At 42.6% G+C, this 19,888-nt stretch overlaps 1 protein-coding gene across 1 annotated transcript in view; it reads right to left on the bottom strand.

The window, feature by feature from the left end:
- LOC307245793 (FERM and PDZ domain-containing protein 4-like) overlaps nucleotides 1-19,888 on the bottom strand; it is a gene marked incomplete at both ends in the record, with an annotated part of 70,391 nt that overhangs the window by 25,430 nt on the left and 25,073 nt on the right. The window contains one exon of the mRNA XM_080021471.1: nucleotides 8,779-8,901. Coding sequence (XP_079877597.1) covers nucleotides 8,779-8,901 — 123 coding nt within the window. The remainder of the gene's footprint in view (nucleotides 1-8,778; nucleotides 8,902-19,888) is intronic.

Genomic DNA, 19,888 nt, shown 5'->3' with positions numbered 1-19,888 from the left:
CACACACACACACACACACACACACACACACACACACACACACACACCACCAGCACCTTCTTTGAACACACCCCCATCACCCTCCTAGTTACCTCCCTCTCCTTTTCCTCCCTCGTTCTCTGCCATAGCTATGACAGGAAGAGGCCACGTGCTGAATCGTTGTTCCAGTTTGGGTCGATACGTGTTGTCATCCGACGTTTCTATGTTTATGTTTTTCCATGTACATGTTGTTTGGTTTTATGTTTATTTGTCGCACCTGTGGTGATTCGCCCCCACAGAGTAGTAATTAGTTGTTTAAAGACCAAAACATGGTTAGGTCGTTCTCCAAAGAGGGGGATTGATGTCATCCTATAGGTTGTCCACAGTATTGCAGCAGTTCTTGATGATTAGAGGAAAAATAAAGAGTAAAATAAATAAAATAAAATAAAATAAAATAAAATATGGGTTTAGGTTTAAAAACAAAAAGTGCCTCAGTTTCACTCCTTAACTCATCCACCTCCTTCTACCCCTTTCACCCCCACCCCCTCTGCTTTAAATGCTTTCCTGGCAGCTGCGCCGCACCCTCTGCAAGTACGGTCCTGGGTGTTTGTTGTCAAGACGCCAAACACCCATCCTCTTCACCCCCCTCTCCCTCAGTGATGCTTGTACTGCATCGCCTGCGTATTCACACAGAGTCTACCCGAGAAAAAAAAAAAAAAAAATAGTTCCGCCACTAGGAACGAGAAGACGGAGAAGAACATTTCCCCCCTCCATCTCATACATCTGGTTATTAAAATGTACCATTATGACTTTAGCCTGAAGCTAGGTTTAGTGCACTTGCCCCAAGCGTGAGGGCGCGAGGGAGCGCATGACGCAAATGACCTCACCTGGGGGCGTTGCCATGGCGCGCAGGGACCTGTGTGAGTTCACGGCGCGAGATTTTGTTAACTTGTCGCGAGGTTCCTGTTCTGCTTCCAGATGCATTGGAAGCGATTGGAGATCAGTGTTTTTGCTGTTTTATTTCTGTTATGTTGGACAGCATTGATCCGCGGCGGAACAAGTCGGATGTGAAATTTTACCAATTACTTTTTGCCACAGAGACAAAATCGTATACGCAAACAGCTCACTCACGTTTGGTGATTTTACCGTAAATCTTTATTGGTATTAATGTGCATTTTCTTTTTAGAGGGTCTTGCAAGGAGGAACACGTTGCAATGATGTGCACATTGACATTCCAACCCCCTCCCCTGCCTCTGCATGGAATGGGCAGACAGACCGGCTCCTTTCCTCCTTATCTGCGCTTTTATCGTTTAAACCGCCGTGAACGGCAATTACTCCTCGGCACAAGCTCTTATTCTGTGCGTGCAGCCGTGTTGGAGCGCCGTCTTGTGTCTACTAGCTTTCGTTTACCACTTCCTGCTTCATATGGCACATTCTCTCAACTGCCACCCGTGGTTTCTGAGAATACCGCAACGGAGAATGTGCCGGCTATAAACGCAGACGCCGCGCCCCGCCCGCGCCAAGGTATAACCGGGGCTTCGCTCTGCCCCGGCCAATAAAGACAAAAACCTGTTCCCACCACTGTGCTCCACCTGCCTCTCTCTCTTTCTCTCTCTCTCTCTCTCTCTCTCTCTCTTGCCGTCCTCATTAATGTGTCGCGCATACAGACACTGAGACTCTGGAAGTAAATCTGTCGGTAATGAGGCGTGTTCCAATCGGGGACGCGGTGGCGGCCGGGTTTTTCCTTTTTAATCCCCTCTCTCCCCAGACCAACCCAAAAGAGGGCAGAGAGTCCGGGCCAAAGCCGGGGCTCGACTGGAAGGTCACGTCCCCGGTGATACTGCCGCTGCTGCTTCTGCTGCTGCGGTAGCCATGGCAACACGGGGGGAGGGAGGTGATGTGGAGGAAGAAAGGATGAGGGCTAAAAAAATAAAACGAAAACAGCCCACAACAACAACAACAACAACAATGGAGGGTGTATGCTTTCTCTCTCTCTCTCTTCTCGTTTGCTTTCCCGTCTTTATTTCTTTCCTTCTCTAGTCCTGGTGGTTTCTCAACACGTGCCTCCCGATCCCAAACTGGGTTGTGCTTTCAAAAATCAAATACATACATCATTTAATCGGCGGCTACCGAATTTATGGTGCTGCGCATTTATTTCTAAGCACCGTTTCCAAACTGGTGGCCATCACAACATCATAGAGTAAAGTAAAAATTAATTAATACATATTTTCTTCATATGTAAATAAATAATATAAATAAATAAATCAATAGAAAATAAAAAAAATGTAATTTTAAAAGTAAAAAAAATATGTATGAATAAATAATAATAATAATTTCTGGTTTGGCACTCTTATTTTGAAGCACTGTTTCATAAAAAAAAGTAAATAAAAACAAAAAACGAAATTAATGAATAGAAAAACAAAAAAGAAAAAATCGAACAAATAAATATACATATACAATACCTATAAATAAATAAAGCTAATCATAATTTTATTAATAAAAACACAATCATATAGTTGTTCTAAGCTATGAGATCATCACTTGCGACACTTAAGCATTTCCACATTAAAGCATTGTGAGTAACCTCACTATACATTTTTAACTTGTATCATTTAATTTGTATATTGTAATATGGTGAGTCTAAATTATGACGATTAGAGGATCTCACCAGAGGCCTGAAATATTAGTTTTATAAAAAATATATAATATTTACATTCAACATATGCTTTTTAATCCATGAGCCGATATTGACAAATATGATGATATTTGGTGAAGTTCCCTCTGATCATTGTGATGTCATTGTAAAAATCTTGCCATTTCAGCCATCATTATGAATTCATTTTCGCTCTCTCTCCCTCTCTCTCTCTCTCTCCCTCTCTCTCTCTCCCTCCCTCCCTCCCTCCCTCCCTCTCTCTCTCGCCCTCTCTCTCTCTCTCTCTCTCTCCCTCCCTCTCTCTCTCCCTCCCTCTCTCTCTCTCTCTCCCTCCCTCTCTCTCTCCCTCCCTCTCTCTCTCTCTCTCTCCCTCCCTCTCTCTCTCCCTCCCTCTCTCTCTCCCTCCCTCTCTCTCTCTCTCCCTCCCTCTCTCTCTCCCTCCCTCTCGACCACATTTCCTGTTTGAAGACAGCGCTCAGTGAAGTTAAGGTTAAATTAAAGAAACAATCCAACCAGGACAAGTCACTGCATTACTGCACATTCTCTCTCTCTCTCTCTCTCTCTCTCTCTCTCTCTCTCTCTCTCTCTCTGTCTGTCTGTCTGTCTGTCGATCTGACTCTCCCTCTCCCTTCCTCCCTCTCTCTCTCTCTCTCTCCCGGAAATCCAATTGTGGCACTCAATGTGGATAAGTGTGTCACCTTCACTTAAGCCATCAGCTCCAGTCTGGGAACAAAGCCACGGAGCCACCGCTCACATCACATTCCCTTCTTTTTGGCCAGAAGGAAAGAGGGGGTGAGAGGAGGGGAGGGGAGGCGGGTAGAGTAGAATAAAATAAAAGAGGAGAGGGGAGGACAGGGGTGAAGAGAGGAGGAGGAGGAGGAGGAGGAGGAGGAGGGGAGGGTGAAGACAAGAAAAGAGGAGAGGTCTGGAGGGAGGAGGAGGGGAGAGGAGGGGGAAGAAGAGGAGAGGAGAGGGGTGGAGGGAGGGAGAAGGAGGATAAGAGAGGAAAAGAGGAGAGGAGAAGAAAAAAGAGAAGAGGAGAAGGGAAGAAAGGAGGAGAGGAAGGAAAGAAAAGGAGCCAAGAGGGCAGGATAGGTACGGAGGGAGGAGGTAAGGAGAAGGAGGAGAAGAGAAGGGAGAAGGAGAGGAGAGAGGAAAAATAGCAGAGGAGAAGAAAATGAGTGAGTGAAGAGGAGAGGAAGGGACGGAGACAAGATGGAGGGAGAAGAATTGGAGGGGGGTGGAGGAGAGGAGGAAAAGAGAAGGGAGGAATGGTGAAAGGGGGTGAGAGGAGAACAGGGGAGAGAAAGGGAGGGGGTGGGAAGAAGAGAAGAAGAGGAGAGGGGTGGAGAGTGGAGGAGAGGAGAAGACAAGAAAAGAGGAGCCGGGTGGAGGAGGGAGGAGAGGGGTGGAGGAGAGAAGGAGAGGGAGGGGAAGAGGAGAAGGGGGTGAGGGGAGAGGAAAGAAAAGAGGGGACGAGAGGGGTTAAAAAAGAGGAGCGGAGAGGACAGGGGAGGGATGGAGGGGGGAGGAAAAGAGTGGAGGTTAGGAAGGAAAAGGAGCAAAGGGGACGGGATCGGTACGGCGGGAGGGGGGAGGGAGAAGGAGGAGAAGAAGCGGGGAAAGGGGAGAGGGGAGAGAAAAAAAAGCAGAGGAGGAGAAGAAAATAAAAAATGAAAAGAGGGGAGGAGGGGAGGAGGAAAGAAGGAGAGAGGAGCAGGGGAGAAGAGGACAGGCCGACAGGGAGGGAGGAGGGAGGAACAGGTGATGGGAAGAGAGGAGAACAGAGGAAAGCGAATTCGTCGTTGCGAATTACTCATTTGTGAGTGGATCCCGTTTGGGGAAGGAGTTCGTGGCTGCTTATCAGGATGCCGTTGTTGCTGTCGTCGCTATCTCCACGGACCACGTACGGGGATAGCGGACAGCCGGCCTCCAGTCACCCCGCAGGGGGTTATCTCCAGATAAGGGAGGGCTGGCTGTCCGTTATCCCGACGGTCGCGCGGCTCCTCACAAAGTGGAACGGCTTTGGCCCCTTGTTCCTGTTTTTGAGATGCGGTCGCGTCGACCGGCGTCGCCCGTCGTTCTCGGCGTGACGCGGCGGCGGGCGAGGGAGGGGAGTCAGGAAGAGCCGGTTGCGGGCGGCGAACACGCAGCAAAGGGGAATGAATCACGGCGCTTTACTTTTTTAACTGACGGATATGGGCTGGAGTGAGGAAAAGGTTGGCTTCCTTTTTTTTCCCGTCACGAGCGACCTGGTAAAAACGGTCGTTTCCTTTTTTTGTCGCCACTGGCTCCTTTGATTGAGTCGGCGTTGCGAGAGTCGGAGAGTCGCTTCGGCTCCGTTCTTGTGATTGGAACTCTCACGAGAATCGTTTATTTCCGTCGATATTATCGATTTTGGCGGAATGAAAAGGGTAAATCAGTCACATTCAATACGAGTAATGCCAAACGCCTTGGACTTGGACAAAGTTCGAGATTCACCCACTCGCTCGGCTCTGGAGATTTGATCGATATGCCAGGATATTGATCGAGACTTTTGCGAGTCTTGCACCACAAAGACCATGGGCCCAACAAAAAAAAAGCCGAACCCAACCTATTCACCGTTCATTTCTCATGTTCCAGGGTTCGGGTTATTGTTGACAGTGGTTCTAAGTCTGAAATAATTGACCGCTGGTTGCCGCTATTGACCAATCAGTATTCAGTATTTCACAGAGATAGATACAGTATGTTTATACTGTATGGCTGTATGCGTATTTACTATACCAACGTACTGTACTATTTACTTGTACTATCATTCATATTATGATACACACATACTATCTACAGTAATATTCATCATTTCTTAATTATATATTATTTTGACTTGCACTTGTCTGTCCACTTCTACTGCTCCAACACCTGAACGTGCCAAAGGAATTGATACGTCTTATCTAACCTTATCTTATATAACCTTATCTTATATACTGTAACAGGGGCCCATATTCAGAAAACATCTTGAGGCTAAAAGTAGCTCCCAACTAGCTGATTTAGAAGAAACTCTTCAAAATAATGGGCGTGTCCATCCTAATTTTAGGACTCCTCAATTTTTGTTCTAAGAGTATTTCACAAAGCGTTTTAGCACAAAAAACAGCTCCTAAATCTGTGAAAAGTCAAGTCAAGAGGACTCCCAAATCACAAACAACCCCAAAACTGCTGCTGCCGACAGTCCGTCTCAGGAAGACGTCAACGATTTAGAAGCATTTCATGAAACTGAGCTTTCAAAAAGGTACAGGCTTGACTGCCAGGGTATTGGCTTGGCCACAGGGAACAAGCAGCAATGCAGCTCTGACCAACCGAGGACATCTCAGTCATCTGTCAGTAGAGAGATAGAGGCTGCTGACAAACACCTCAACATATACTTGACGAGTCAGTGTATTATTCTTGGTTTCATGTGTAATCAGTGACACTTAGCCTCCATTTTTATTTGAATATGGCAACATGACACCAGTTCTGTGATGAAATCACTGACAGAGACCCGTCCCCTATCAGCCAGTCACTGTGGGCCTAGTAAGTAAGCTTGTTCAAGAAACATGACATCATCCATAGCAACGAGGTCAACTGCGCCCTTTCTCTTAACTTAAGATTTCTCCCCATTCCTGAGTGAAAGTTGGTTTCATCAGCTTTGTGAATAGGTTTTAAGAGTAAACTTTGAGCTAGCAACCTTTACTGCTTTTTGTGAGACCTCTTAAGTAAGATGAAATGTTTTGTGAGTACAGGCCCTGATCTCATCTTATCTTATCTCACCATATCTAACCATATCCTATCTTAACTTACCTTATCTTATCTAACCTTACTTTATCTAACATTATCTAATCTTAACGTACCTTATCTTATCCAACTTTACCTTATCTAACCTTATCTAATCTAAACGTACCTTATCTTATCTAACCTTATCTAATCTTAACGTACCTTATCTAATCTAACCTTATATAATCGAAACGTACCTTATCTTATCTAACCTTATCTAATCTTAACGTACCTTATCTAATCTAACCTTATATAATCGAAACGTACCTTATCTTATCTAACCTTATCTTATATAACCTTATCTTATCTTATCTAACCTTATCTTATCTTATCTAACCTTATCTTATCTAACCTTATCTTATCTTATCCAACCTTATTTTATCTAACCTTATCTCATCTTATCTAACCTTATCTTATCTTAACGTACCTTATCTTATCTAACCTTATCTTATCTTAATGTACCTTATCTTACCTTATCCAAACTTATCTTATCTTAACGTACCTTATCTTATCCAACCTTATCTTATCTTATCTAACCTTATCTTATCTAACATTATCTTATCTACATGTACCTTATCTTATCTAACCTCATCTTATCTTACCTTATCTTATCTAACCTTATCTTATCTTATCTAACCTTATCCTAACTTAACCTTATCTTACCTTACTCAACCATACCTTATCTTATTTTGTCTTACCTTACTTGACCTTATCTTATCTTATCTCATCTAACTTAACCTTATCTTATCTTACCTAACTTAACATTATCTTATCTTACCTAACTTAACCTTATCTTATCTTATATTACCTAACTTAACCATATCTTATCTTATCTTATCTTACCTAACTTAACATTATCTTATCTTACCTAACTTAACCTTATCTTATCTTATATTACCTAACTTAACATTATCTTATCTTACCTAACTTAACCTTATCTTATCTTATATTACCTAACTTTACCTTATCTTATCTTATCTTATCTTACCTAACTTAACCTTATCTTATGTTATCTTTTCTTATCTTACCTAACTTAACATTATCTTATCTTACCTAACTTAACCTTATCTTATCTTATCTTACCTAACTTAACCTTATCGTATCTTATATTACCTAACTTAACCTAATCTTATCTTATCTTACCTAACTTAACCTTATCTTATCTTATATTACCTAACTTAACCTGATCGTACCTTAAAGGCTCCCACTGGTGTAGAATAATACAGCAAATCTCAAGTCAAACCAATCCATATTGTTGGTAAGTTTAAGTCTCCAAGTTAAACTGACCAACAGGACGGAACCTGATTGGCTACTTCCTGCTGCCTCACAGCGAATATTTTACACAAAATCCGTGAAATACATGATAAATGTACATATTGAAATTCCCAACGGGCCTCGGCGGAAGCCCTGCAGCTCGGGGAGATGTTAAGAAGGGAGCGAGGTAGGGGAGAGAGGATCGGGTGCAGATGAGGGCAGGGGATGGAAAATGGAGGTAAAAAACTATGGAGGAGGCTGCTGGAGAGTGAGTGAGCGAAAAAGAGAGAGAAAGAGGGAGGTTGATCGATGAGTGATTGATCGACAGATCGATAGATAGATAGATAGATAGATAGATAGATAGATAGATAGATAGATAGATAGATAGATAGATAGATAGATAGATAGATAGATAGATAGTTCGATAGATAGATAGATAAATAGATAGATAGATCGATAGATAGTTCGATAGATAGATAGATAGACAGACTGCAGACACACACATTGTTGTTTTGGGGTGTTTATACTGTATATATATATGTATTATATATTTTTTCTATATAATAATTGTGGTGTGGGGATGGTGTGGTTTGAGCAGCCACACCATACCTGGGTCTAGGTAATTGGGGCCCATGATCAGAGTGGCTGCATACCTGTTTCTTGTTGGTTGGTCTAACGAGCAACAGGAAAAAAACCCATCCCCACACACACTCAGGAGAGAGGAGCCCTGTCACGTCATGCTGTCCATCGATCCGGGGCTTGTTCTATCAAGCCCCCGCTCCACAATAAATTTGTGTGTTTACAAACCTGTCATCTGTGTCTCTGTGCCGGAGGTCCCTGAAATGCCAGTTCGGTGGTGTGTGGTACACGAAACTGCCCCAATAATATGTGTTTTGGTCAGAACTTAGTCCACCCCGGGGGGGCCTTTGGGACCCCTTGCTTATTTACAACATAATGACTCTAACCCTTCATAATCAGGGGTTTTTTTTCTAATAAAAAACAAAAACCAAATCACATTTACATCTAACGTGCTTCTATGTGTGTGGAAAAACCTAGTATCCCAGTATCCAGCAGGTGTTTGGGTTGTTTGGGGCGATGCTGCTTACTGGGTGAGGTAGTCCCGTGGGTCCCTGGTGGTGGTCACGCCGTCCCAGCAGTAAGGGGGCCCCTGCAGGCCCCCCCAGGAGCCTGGGCCCGGGGGCGGCCAGCCCGACATTTTGTTCCTGTGGCTAAAAAAAGAACAACAACGAGTTATAACAGGAACAATCACTTCAGCCAACATGAATTATTTACAGATGCCTGCGAATGAGAGCTAGTGATAACTTACAATGAATGAAGGATCAGTACGGCGTGAGTGTCTCAATCTAAATCGTCAGATTTGATTTGGATTTGATTTGGATTTGATTTTGGTGTGAAATAGGTCTTTGTTGTGAAATAGGCTAAGAAAATGGATGCAACTGAAACTCCCGGTCCATTTGGGAATCGGCTACTGCTAGGCCAATTGGAGAACTTAGTGTCCTAACTGCTTAGACGTTATTGACTATTTATGGGCTTCGCTTGGTTTCACGGCCGTTTTAGTGTCATTACTCCCTGATCAATTATCCAGTAGGATGAGAGAATCCATGAATCTGATCGATTGGATTGATGGGAAGGATGGAAAAAGCGAATAGGTCGGGAATCTTTTCAAAGCTTAATGATGTGCAGTCTCAGCAAAGCAAAAGTCCACCCTCGGAGATCCCATATCACAGATCATCGCATTTTCCTTTTCCGAGATCTCCGAAATGTGTCAACAACAACGCCAGCAACACTCAGGCGGCAGCTGTTTGTCCCCGTGCATAGTTTGTCCCTAACAAACTACGACCCCGACGCTTTCAGTCCCCGACAGTCCAATTAGCCTGGCTTGTACTCTCCCTGCCTGCATGTGGGCTGGACGTGTGCGAAAGCACTGATTAGCGTGATAGATTGCAGCAAAATAACAGCGCTGCGGCCGGGGTGATCGATGGCGGGTGCTCTGCAAAATCTTTTGCCTGATTTGTTAAATCTAGATCATGATAACAATGTCACTGTAGATTTTTCAAGGGGGGGCCAGAGGAGGAAAGAGGGAAGGCTGGGTGATTTAATAACATTTTATTCAAAGCTACCTCTTGCAATTGTGGCAGCACATACAGAGCGTAAAGTTAAGAGTATAATAATAATAATAATAATAATAATATATTTAATTTATAATGCACGTTTCATCGGGGACCAATCTCACGTTCGCTACAGCAGGTAGGAAGTGGAACAACTTCCTGTTTCCACTCTCTTACATGAGCACAGATGTCGCCAAAAGAGTTGATTTGCGGGGGTGATAAAGTCACAGTTTGCGACAATTTTTTTCTCAGCATAACATCGAAAGACTTTAAAATTAGTTTCCAGTGTTCAAAAAGGACACTTTTACCTTTTCTTTTAGGCGTTTGCCCCTTTGGATTGCATTGAAGCACAGTCAGAAGCAGCAGCAGAGTTGTAAGTTTCGAGACAGTACAGCGTTCAGCAAGGTTGTGCTTGGGGAAGGGGAAAAGTGCATTTCTTTTACATGATTATAAATGTTGGCTACAGCAAGTTGCCACTAGGAAACGGCACAACTTCCTGTTTCCAATCTTGTGCGTTAACGTGATCCAGCCAAAACAGCTGATTTACGGAAGTGCAAAAAAATCTATGAAACCCTGAAAAACCTGATGAAATGCGCAATTTGCAACCATTTTATTTTTGGTTTAAGCTCTGAATGACTGTCTGACGATGAGAGTTTCCCGTTCCTGAAAAGGATTTTTATCTTTTTCTTTTCAACTTTGCTGCATTGAAGCACAGCAGCTGCAGCGAGTTTCCCAGCAGTACAGTGTTCTGCAAGGTTGTGTTTGGGGAATGGAATATGTGTGCGTTCCTTGAACATGATTTTAGCAGGGACCAGAAATTACCACAGTACATCCAGAGTGTAACATTTGGCATAGCAGGTTACCAGTAGGAAGCAGCACAACTTCCTGTTCCTAGTCTCATGCGTTAGAGGGGATCAAGCTTAAAGAGCGGATTTATGGAAGTGCAACAATGGCTTTGTCGACTGCATTGAAGCACAGGGGGAAGCTGCAGCACGGTGCGTTTCTTGACAGCAAAGCGTTCTGCGAGGTTGTGCTATGAACAGTTATAAACGGGAACCAACATTTTAATAAGGCCTGTGGTTGAAAAGCGACCCGTCCTTTGAGTTTGGTGGTTCATCATGCAAAAGCAGCTCATCTCCAAGTATAGATGAGAAGTGATCACCATCGCAGTTCTATTACTTTGTTAAAGTGAATCGCCCTTCACTGTAATGAACAGTATCTCCCTCACTGCCCTTCCATCCGTTTCAATCAACCATCCACGCGACGGGATGTATATTCATCCTACGCAAAGCAGCGTTACTATGAACAAGCCTCTAATCTGGCCTCGGTCCACTGGCTAGTTTAGCATGATCTCCTCCGGTAATGACAAGGTTGTCATGGATGGAGCAGGCATCCCATTATACTTAATAGAAAGAGAAAAAAAATAAAAAATAATAATAATAAAATAAAAAAAAAAAATATATATATATATATATGTATATATATACAGTATATACATAAATACAGCTAGCCGTAAACTTAAGGACCGAAACAGCTACAGAGGAAACTGATGAGAAAGGATTTTCCTCAAATTCCTCCACAAATTTGAAATGATTGATTTCACAAATAGGAAAATGATGTGGGTGACGAATGAAAATGGGTGACGTGTAAAATATACTTATATTCAAATGCGTACTAGACAAGGATATCATTGCCATAAGAATCCAGCCGATCCATCCCCATATTGCGCTGTCCGCCGGGCATATACATCAGTCAGTCATTGCATTGCAAAACGTGCAGCTTTCCTTGTAAGGATTGAAGAAAACAATGTTGGAGGCCTTCATCTTCTAAAAAATGAAAATGAATAAAAATAGCCAGTTGATCAGTCGATTTTGTGTGGAAATTTAACATAAAATAACATTCTGAGCTCAGAAATAATATGAAAAACACACGCCGGGAATATGCAAATGTCAGTATCGTTAATCAATGTCCGACCCAAATGTCGCTGCGAGATTTTGAACAGCTGGGGATTAGAGCGATAACTCAAAACATAAAATAAATAACAAAAAATAAAAACAGTTCTCGCAAAAAAACCCAAAATGTAAATATACTTATTATCCCACTGTCATGGTTTTGAATCCGTAGATGTCTTCCGTCAAATCTGGATACGTATAAATAATAGTAGTAAAAAAGCAAAAATATACCACACACACACACATGCAGGCAGGCAAGCACACACACACACAGACACACACACACAAACACACACTGCTGATATTTGAATAATCCTGCTAGCATCGACGCTGACCGATACAGACTGTCTGTCTTAGTCTGTCGATTATTCACTATGCGGTGCAGCTCCGGTCATTTCTGAGTAAACACAGGACCCATCGCCACACAAAACGATATCCGGACACTCAGCTATGTACAGGATTTTAGTTTCTCTCTCTCTCTCTCTCTCTCTCGCCCGCCCTCTCTCTGCCCGTCCAGAATGTTGTGGACTCATGGCCTTTTATGCAGCGGAATATGTGCCGCCATTGTGGGTTTGGTCTGGACTGAACTAAACTACAATGCTGCCATGCCCCGCCCTCCCACAACACACACACACACACACACACACACACACACACACACACACACACACACACACACACACACACACACACACACACACACACACACACACACACACACACACACACACACACACACACACACACTCCTTCATCCCATAATCCCCCTCAAAACAGAGAAAACAAATCCATGAGGCACACGCATGCATGCGTGCATGTGTGTGTGTGTGTGTGTGTGTGTGTGTGTGTGTGTGTGTGTGTGTGTGTGTGTGTGTGTGTGTGTGTGTGTAAGGGAGATGAGCAAATGAGAAGCAGAGGGGAGACAAGTTTGTGCGTCACTGTGTGTGCGTGCGTGTGTACAGATGTTTGTGCATGTGTCCGTGTGTGTGTGTGTGTGTGTGTGTGTGTGTGTGTGGGTGCGTGTGTAAAGCCCCTTTCCAACATGAAATCCTTAACATTGATGGATAAAAAATATCCGGCAAAGGCAGTAGGTAGTCATTCACATAAATTGTCCTTCGAGAAAAGTTCCGTATGGAGTCTGTTCCCACATAGATGACTGTTCCGGATACATTACGTCATTACCGAGCAAGAGGTGTCTAATATCAAGCGAGACCGGGCAACAGAATTGGTTTTTAGACCAGCGCTTTGCTCCCCGTCTCCCCGCCCCCCCTCCCGGACGGTCTCGGTTCCCTCCGCTGACAGAGCCCCTGTCCCCAGACGCAATAATCCTAAACCCAAAGTTATTAAATCAGTGTTATCATTTTCAACCTGTCCTACAGCCTCTGCCTCCGGAGAATGAACGCTCTCCACCCGTGCTCCCTCTCCCTGTCCGCTCGCTCCCTCTCCAGCACCGTGCCGCGGTGCAGGCGGCGGCCAAGCGAAGCACTCGTGCCAGATGCCCCCGCACCGCATCCCTGAACTGTGAAAGATACATCTCGGGTCTGAGTGGCATTTTTAAGGAGCAAAATAATACAGTTGGAGAATTTAAAGACCTGTCTCCGTAGAGACTTTCTCGTCTCTGCAGCCGAGCTCCACGGTTCGGATCAGACTTTTCGGGTCTAGATTTTTGCAGAATATTTCTTTTTCCTCCCGAAATCAAATAACTTTTGAAATATTAGCAAGCAATGTACATTTGTAAAAATCCACTATTAGTGCTTTATTTGGATTTGGCTCCACCCCCACAGCAATTCACAGCTGTACTGGTATTTTCCCGGAAATTATACTAGATGGAGAGTGGGGACAATTCGTCTGTCCTAAATGCAATGGCATGCAAATACTCTTCTTTGTATGCATAGCATGCTGACAGCACAGTTAAAATATGGAAATAAATCATTAAATAAAAAGAGAGTGGGGAAATTTACGGAACAACTTTTACGGACCATCAAGACCGGCTCCTTTTCCAACATGACACCAATACAGAAAATTGCCAGTAGATTTACAGCTTTCAGCGCAAGTGGGAAAGGGGCTTATGTGTGTGTGAGAAACCTCAGGGCCGAAGCCTCCGAGGGTGGAGGTGTGGGTGGAGGACGGAGGTGCTCCAAATCTCAACCTTTTGTTCAGATCCCTCGGTACCGATCCCGTACCTGGTACTGATCCCGTACCCGGGACCGGGACGATCAGACCGGGTCAGATACCGGAGATGAATCCGATCCAATCCTCTCAGCGATCCAGTCCGGTCGGAAATGTTTGGTTTCAACACTTCATCTCTGACAGAGCCTCAGATCCCTCGATCAAGGAAGTGAGTGGATGTGTCTCAAAATGTTTGGAAAATGACATTTTCAATTTGTATCAATTTTATTCATATTTATTGAATTATTTTGTTATTATTATCATATTTACGCACGGTTTTGCTGCTGCAACACCTGAATTACCCAACAGGGATTAAAGAATAATTAGTGAATAAATGATGAGTAAAGTTGTGTCTTATCTTATCTCCGACCTCTATTCGATTTGTAACAAGTCATGTCGTTGGCTTGGTATTTCTACCTGTGAGGTAGTAAAGTGTTTGTTTGAGCAGTTGGTGCCTTTGCGCATCCATAAAAGTAGCTAATTTAAAGCTTCATAGTTCTAAAATATGGTATCGGTATCGCATAAGAAAAAACTGGGATCGTGTCGTCTCTACTCTCAGAACTAGAATCAATACCCTGCCTCAGAAAAAAAATACCCTGGTGAAGGTCAAAGTCATCCATTCGACATCTAGTAAGTAAGTACTCTGAAAAAATATCGGATTGGTATCAGGAGATACTCAAGATTTCAGTATCGGTATCAGAAAACAAAAAGTGGTATTGTGCCATCTCTACTCGTATCCTATTCTCATGAACTGGTATAAATACTCTGGTATACTCCTCTATTTGGAGATGAGAGTTACATTGGGAGAAGGATGCTGAGGATGGAGCTGCCAGGCAAGAGGAAAAGAGGAAGGCCAAAGAGAAGCTCTACGGATGTGGTGAGGGAGGACGTGCAGGCGATCGGTGTAAGGGAGGAAGATGTGCAGAACAGAAGGTGTTGGAGGCAGATGATCCGCTGTGGCCACCCCTAACGGGAGAAGACGAAAAAGACTCCTCTACTCGACATCTAACACAAGTCAAAGTACTGAAATACCCAATACTGAATGTACTCAATTATTACGAGACTGTAAGTGCTAGGTCAACACCATGGGCTCAGACTCAGCTCAGACACACTCCATCCTTGAGTCACTTACGACAAGTCAAATCCAAAATGTTTTCAACACTAAATGCTGGATACCAAATGCTGTTTCCCTTCATTTCATAGCTGCTCATAGCAACAACGTCACTGAAAGCTTTCCACTCTGCTGCAGCTTCTCACTGTGCTTCACTGCAGTTCAATGGGGCAAACGTTTTGTTCGAGTTTGTGCTGTGAGCAGTTCTAATCGATGGCCAGCAACACTTTTTTTCCCACAATCTGTCTATCGACATTTTCCAAATAGAAAATATAGGCAATACAATAACATTTGGTCAATACAATAGTGATAAAACAAAGGTGCCAGTAGTAAGAAAGATAGAAACAATTCAAGACCAAGACGAGACAAATACTACAAACCAAAGGATATTAGCTGTTGGTCGGTCCGCTGCCTGTCACATCACAATTTCACATTAATGTTGATAAAATCCCTAATCAGTCATTCCGGAATATCTAGGAAGTCCAGCTCTCATACAGTATATACTCAAAAAAAGGGCCCCACATCTTGCAGAATTTCCTCAGGGAGCCCTATACATAGCACCATACATTATGCAGCCGATTATTTCCAGTTTGACAAAATTGAGGTCTCCCATTATCCATAGGGTAGGCAGAAGAAGGTGTTGGAGGTTTCCAGTTGAGCAATCGTCTGACTAAGCGTCTGGCTGGTAGGGTGACAAAGGCTGTAAAGCCGGCCTCCTGGGAGGACAGTGGTACTGTGGGTGGTGGTATTGTGTTGACCCTAATGCTACCCAACCATGGCATTAGGGTCAATCGATTTTCCCGAAACCTTCGACAAACGAGACCAAAGACCCGGCAGGACGGTAGAACGGGACCAGAACATGCGTCCATGTATACATGGCGCGCCGGTGCTTGGCGACACCTGTCTGTCACAAGTTGGGTTCAGATCTCTATAGATTTGAGAGAGTGTAACCATTTGCAAGGTGGGTGAGGTGTATAATTTTGCACCGGAGAGAAGCAACATTTAAATTAGGGTCATACAACAACCGACCTATCCTTTACCCTTCAGCGCTAGTTTGGTTGCATTGGAAATCCTGGCGATTCAAACCCAAGAACTCTTCCCAGATTGGAGCAAAGATGGCCCCCGCAGAGGGGAAAACGGTGTTGAGAGACCGCAGCAGTGAAACATTATGTTGTCGATTTTTTTTCCTTCTTCTTTGGGCACAAGGTACAGAAAGCAGACCCGACCCTCTTAATGGGAAAAGGCCACCGTATTGACTCCAACCAACAACTTTTCTTTCAAAACAGTTTCACTGATCCGAACCTTTTCCTCTCCAAATCAATTTCTCTTTAATTCGCCACTGCCCAATGAGAGAAACTGCGGGAAACAGCCACGCAGGTACCAAAATAGTATGAAAGGTCAAAAGAGAAACTTCCTGAACTCTGTTTACGACTGATTAGCTTATGAGCCTCTGAGCATTAACTGGTAAATACTATCTGGGAAGCTATGCTATAGAGATTGTCACAGGCACAGGCCTCATCACGCGCATCAGTCGTACGGGTTGCGTAAATGTGCCAATTCCTGCAAAAAAAACAAAAAACTAAAAAGGTCTTGGTAATGTCTGGTGTTGTTCGATTGGTTTTGCATGTGCAAATATGGATAAACCTGCAAATATTGATAAAACTGCAAAATAGAAAAGACAGAAAGAAAAAAAAAGACTTGGTGAGTCATGTCCCTCTTTTCCTCTTTTGCATTTGAAATGTTTTGATTTGTTTGTTTTGCTGTAAAGGTCCAAACTGTGATTTCTTTGATCATTTATCTTGAGGTACATTCACAGACTGATACACATAATGATCCGGTTTGTGTGTAGCTGCAGACTAAATGGAATATACACATGCTTTGCCTCTCCAATTCAATACGATTATGAATATACACTGTGCAGTATATTCACACAGCACCATGCCCACACCGCTGTCGAACCGTGCAGCGGACAAAAGGTGGCATGCCACTGGCCCGTATTTGGTAGTGAGAAAGTCGGCAACCCAAAGTATATCCATCTATATTTATATTTTATACCATAGCAATACTAACAACCATACCGACGCTTGGCCTCTGCTCATTTTATTTTTTGTATATTATGTATATTATTATATATTTGGCTATTTTCCCTTTCTTCATTTGGCTATTTTCTTAGGGTATCTGGCTATTCTCATACATTTAGCCATTCTTGTTTTGTTTTGTTTTTCAGACTGCTTTTTTGTGTCAATTGTCTGTACAGCAATGCACCGATCTTCACGACGAAAAATTCCTTGTATGTGAAAATGTACTTAGATTAGAGCCGATTCTGATTTCGAAAACCAAGTGACAGCCCTGAGTTTTTGTCATTTAGTTTGGAAATGAAAACAGCGCTCAAAAGCAGCTCCAATTTAACTTGACTCATTGGAGTCCTTTCAATACACCACAGTGTCCCGTAGCGCTCGTCGGGCCTGATTGATTCTCCATGGCCAGTCCTTCATACCACGACATTAGAGATATTGATCCGGCCGTTCTATTAATCGGGTTGCTGAAAACAGTCATTGGCTCATAGCAATGCACTGCACGACTCTGCATAGGCGCATTGTGCCGCACCCACTATGCCTTTACACCTAGTTAATAAGACACTCGCATCGGAATATATCTAACTTCTGTATAGCTGTTGTAAGAGGGACACAAGCTGTACTTGAAGCCTAAACCATGGAGACGGAAATGCATTTTAGTGAATTAATTTGGTTTGCAAACTGCTGTTGTTTTATAATCAAACCTGGATATAAAAGCAGCCGTGGTGAATTTACGGCAATATTTAAAATCATGGGTCACCACATCGATAACAAGTCCATATGGCTTTCCAAATGGCTGCCAACTGACATTGGCAACTACACACTCGCTCGACTTCAAGGGAAAACTAGACCTAAACCCCGACTGATTGGCATCTTTTACATCTTTAAAATGTATCTGGCATGGAGAAGAATAACTTCAGCCGAATGCCACACGATATGGGGTGACCACCTTCTTCGATGACACAATTGGCCAAATGACATCTGATGGCCAAAATAAGTAATACCCCCCCAACCCCCATTTATTTTATACTGTATGTGCATACATTGCAGATTCACGCGCCGCCACTCGCACACAACACGAAAAACCATGAGGCCATGCGAGATCTCTACCCAGCCTGAGTGACCTGGTCCATGCAGAGATGGACAAAGACGGCAGTTTTTTCTGTGAGTGATGCTTAGCCTACATTCGGACAATGGGGGAAAGCAGCGGGTCCCGGCAGTGTTTTCCTCCCTAAAGTCCCCCGGTGGCATCGTACGTCTTCCCCCCTTTTTACACTCTAAAGGACAACTGGGCTAATTCACAGACGGAGGCTCCTCTGAAAGGAAAAACATGCAGTGGCGATCTAGCGGTGACCATACTTACACAACAAATAAAAATTAGTCGGTAAACCTACAGAATGTCAAGTTGTTAATACAGAGGTGTATGCATACTGTCCTTTTTTTGAGGTTTACTACTATTTAAAAAAAAAAAAAAATCTTTTGTGGCTTATATTAAATGTTTATATCATTCGGTTTTGTGTAAATTACCATTTTTTCATCTTTAGGTTCATCTTTCTGGTTCACTGCTTTATTTCATCAGTTATTGTGGATGACCACATTTTTCCCTTTTGGGTCACTTCAATTCTTATTTGTATTTATTCTTTCTTTTACGTTTTTCTCTTAATTCTGAGCTTGTATTTCGTTTCATTCATTAGTTTATCATTTATAGTATATTTTCAATTTTATCCATATATATCTTTTTTACATTTTTATTTAATTCCTTTATCATTTTTGCCGATTTTTTGATGAAAGTTGTTGCTGACACTATCTATCTATCTATCTATCTATCTTATCTCTCTACTTACTTTCTTTACTACTTACCTACCTACCTACCTACCTACCTACCTATGTATCTATCATAAGATAACATAAGATAATACTTTACTGATCCCCTGTAAGGAACCAGCAAGTACACCAAATTCACAATATATATTATAATAAGCAGTCATGAGGTAAATAACAATAACAATAAATAAGAATGTACAGCAGTACATCAATCAAATAGCATGTGATTAATCGTGTTTGATTCATAATTTGACGGCAACCATTAAAACACAATGAAACGTATCACACAGAGTGATAAAAACCGTCCCTCACAACGTCCATGCTGCAAACACTGAGATAACCAGCTCCAGAAAATGTAAATTTGGGAACGGCGATTCATTAAGTTTCTGTTCTCAACAGGATCCCCTTCAAAACGACTTACAGTAGTTCCCCTTCCTTTGTTAATGGTGAGTGAATTTGTTCTGGTGAGGTTTGGTGCATTTCTGGAGAATAGAATAGTAAGAATAGTGAAGTAAAAACAAATTTATTAAAAAAAAAAAATCCAATTGTCAAATATATACAAATAGTAAAACGACACAAAAAAAAGACAAAACAGAAATAGTCAGATATATGCAAATATACAGAATAAACCAGATGTGATATACACACAGCATAAGTTATTGTTATGGGTATCTAGGGTATTAATAAAAAATGTGAAGGAAATATGAATATCAATGACCACATACAGTACATGTTCATACAAATACAATGAATGGCTGTTTCTTAAAAAGTGGCAGTCAAAAAAAAGTTAAAACAAATATGGGATTTCCACTATCAAACAATGTCATAGATTACCACTTTAAAAATCTGTGAAACAACCATATTGTTTACACTGTAATAGATGCATGACAAGTACACCAGGGGCAGTAGGGGATTAGCCACCATCATTACATTATATTTTCCGATTGTAATTCTTA

Source organism: Zeus faber (assembly GCF_960531495.2).
Source record: "Zeus faber genome assembly, chromosome: 2".
In the NCBI taxonomy this organism is placed as follows: domain Eukaryota; kingdom Metazoa; phylum Chordata; class Actinopteri; order Zeiformes; family Zeidae; genus Zeus; species Zeus faber.
This window is presented reverse-complemented; position numbering and strand designations above follow the sequence as displayed.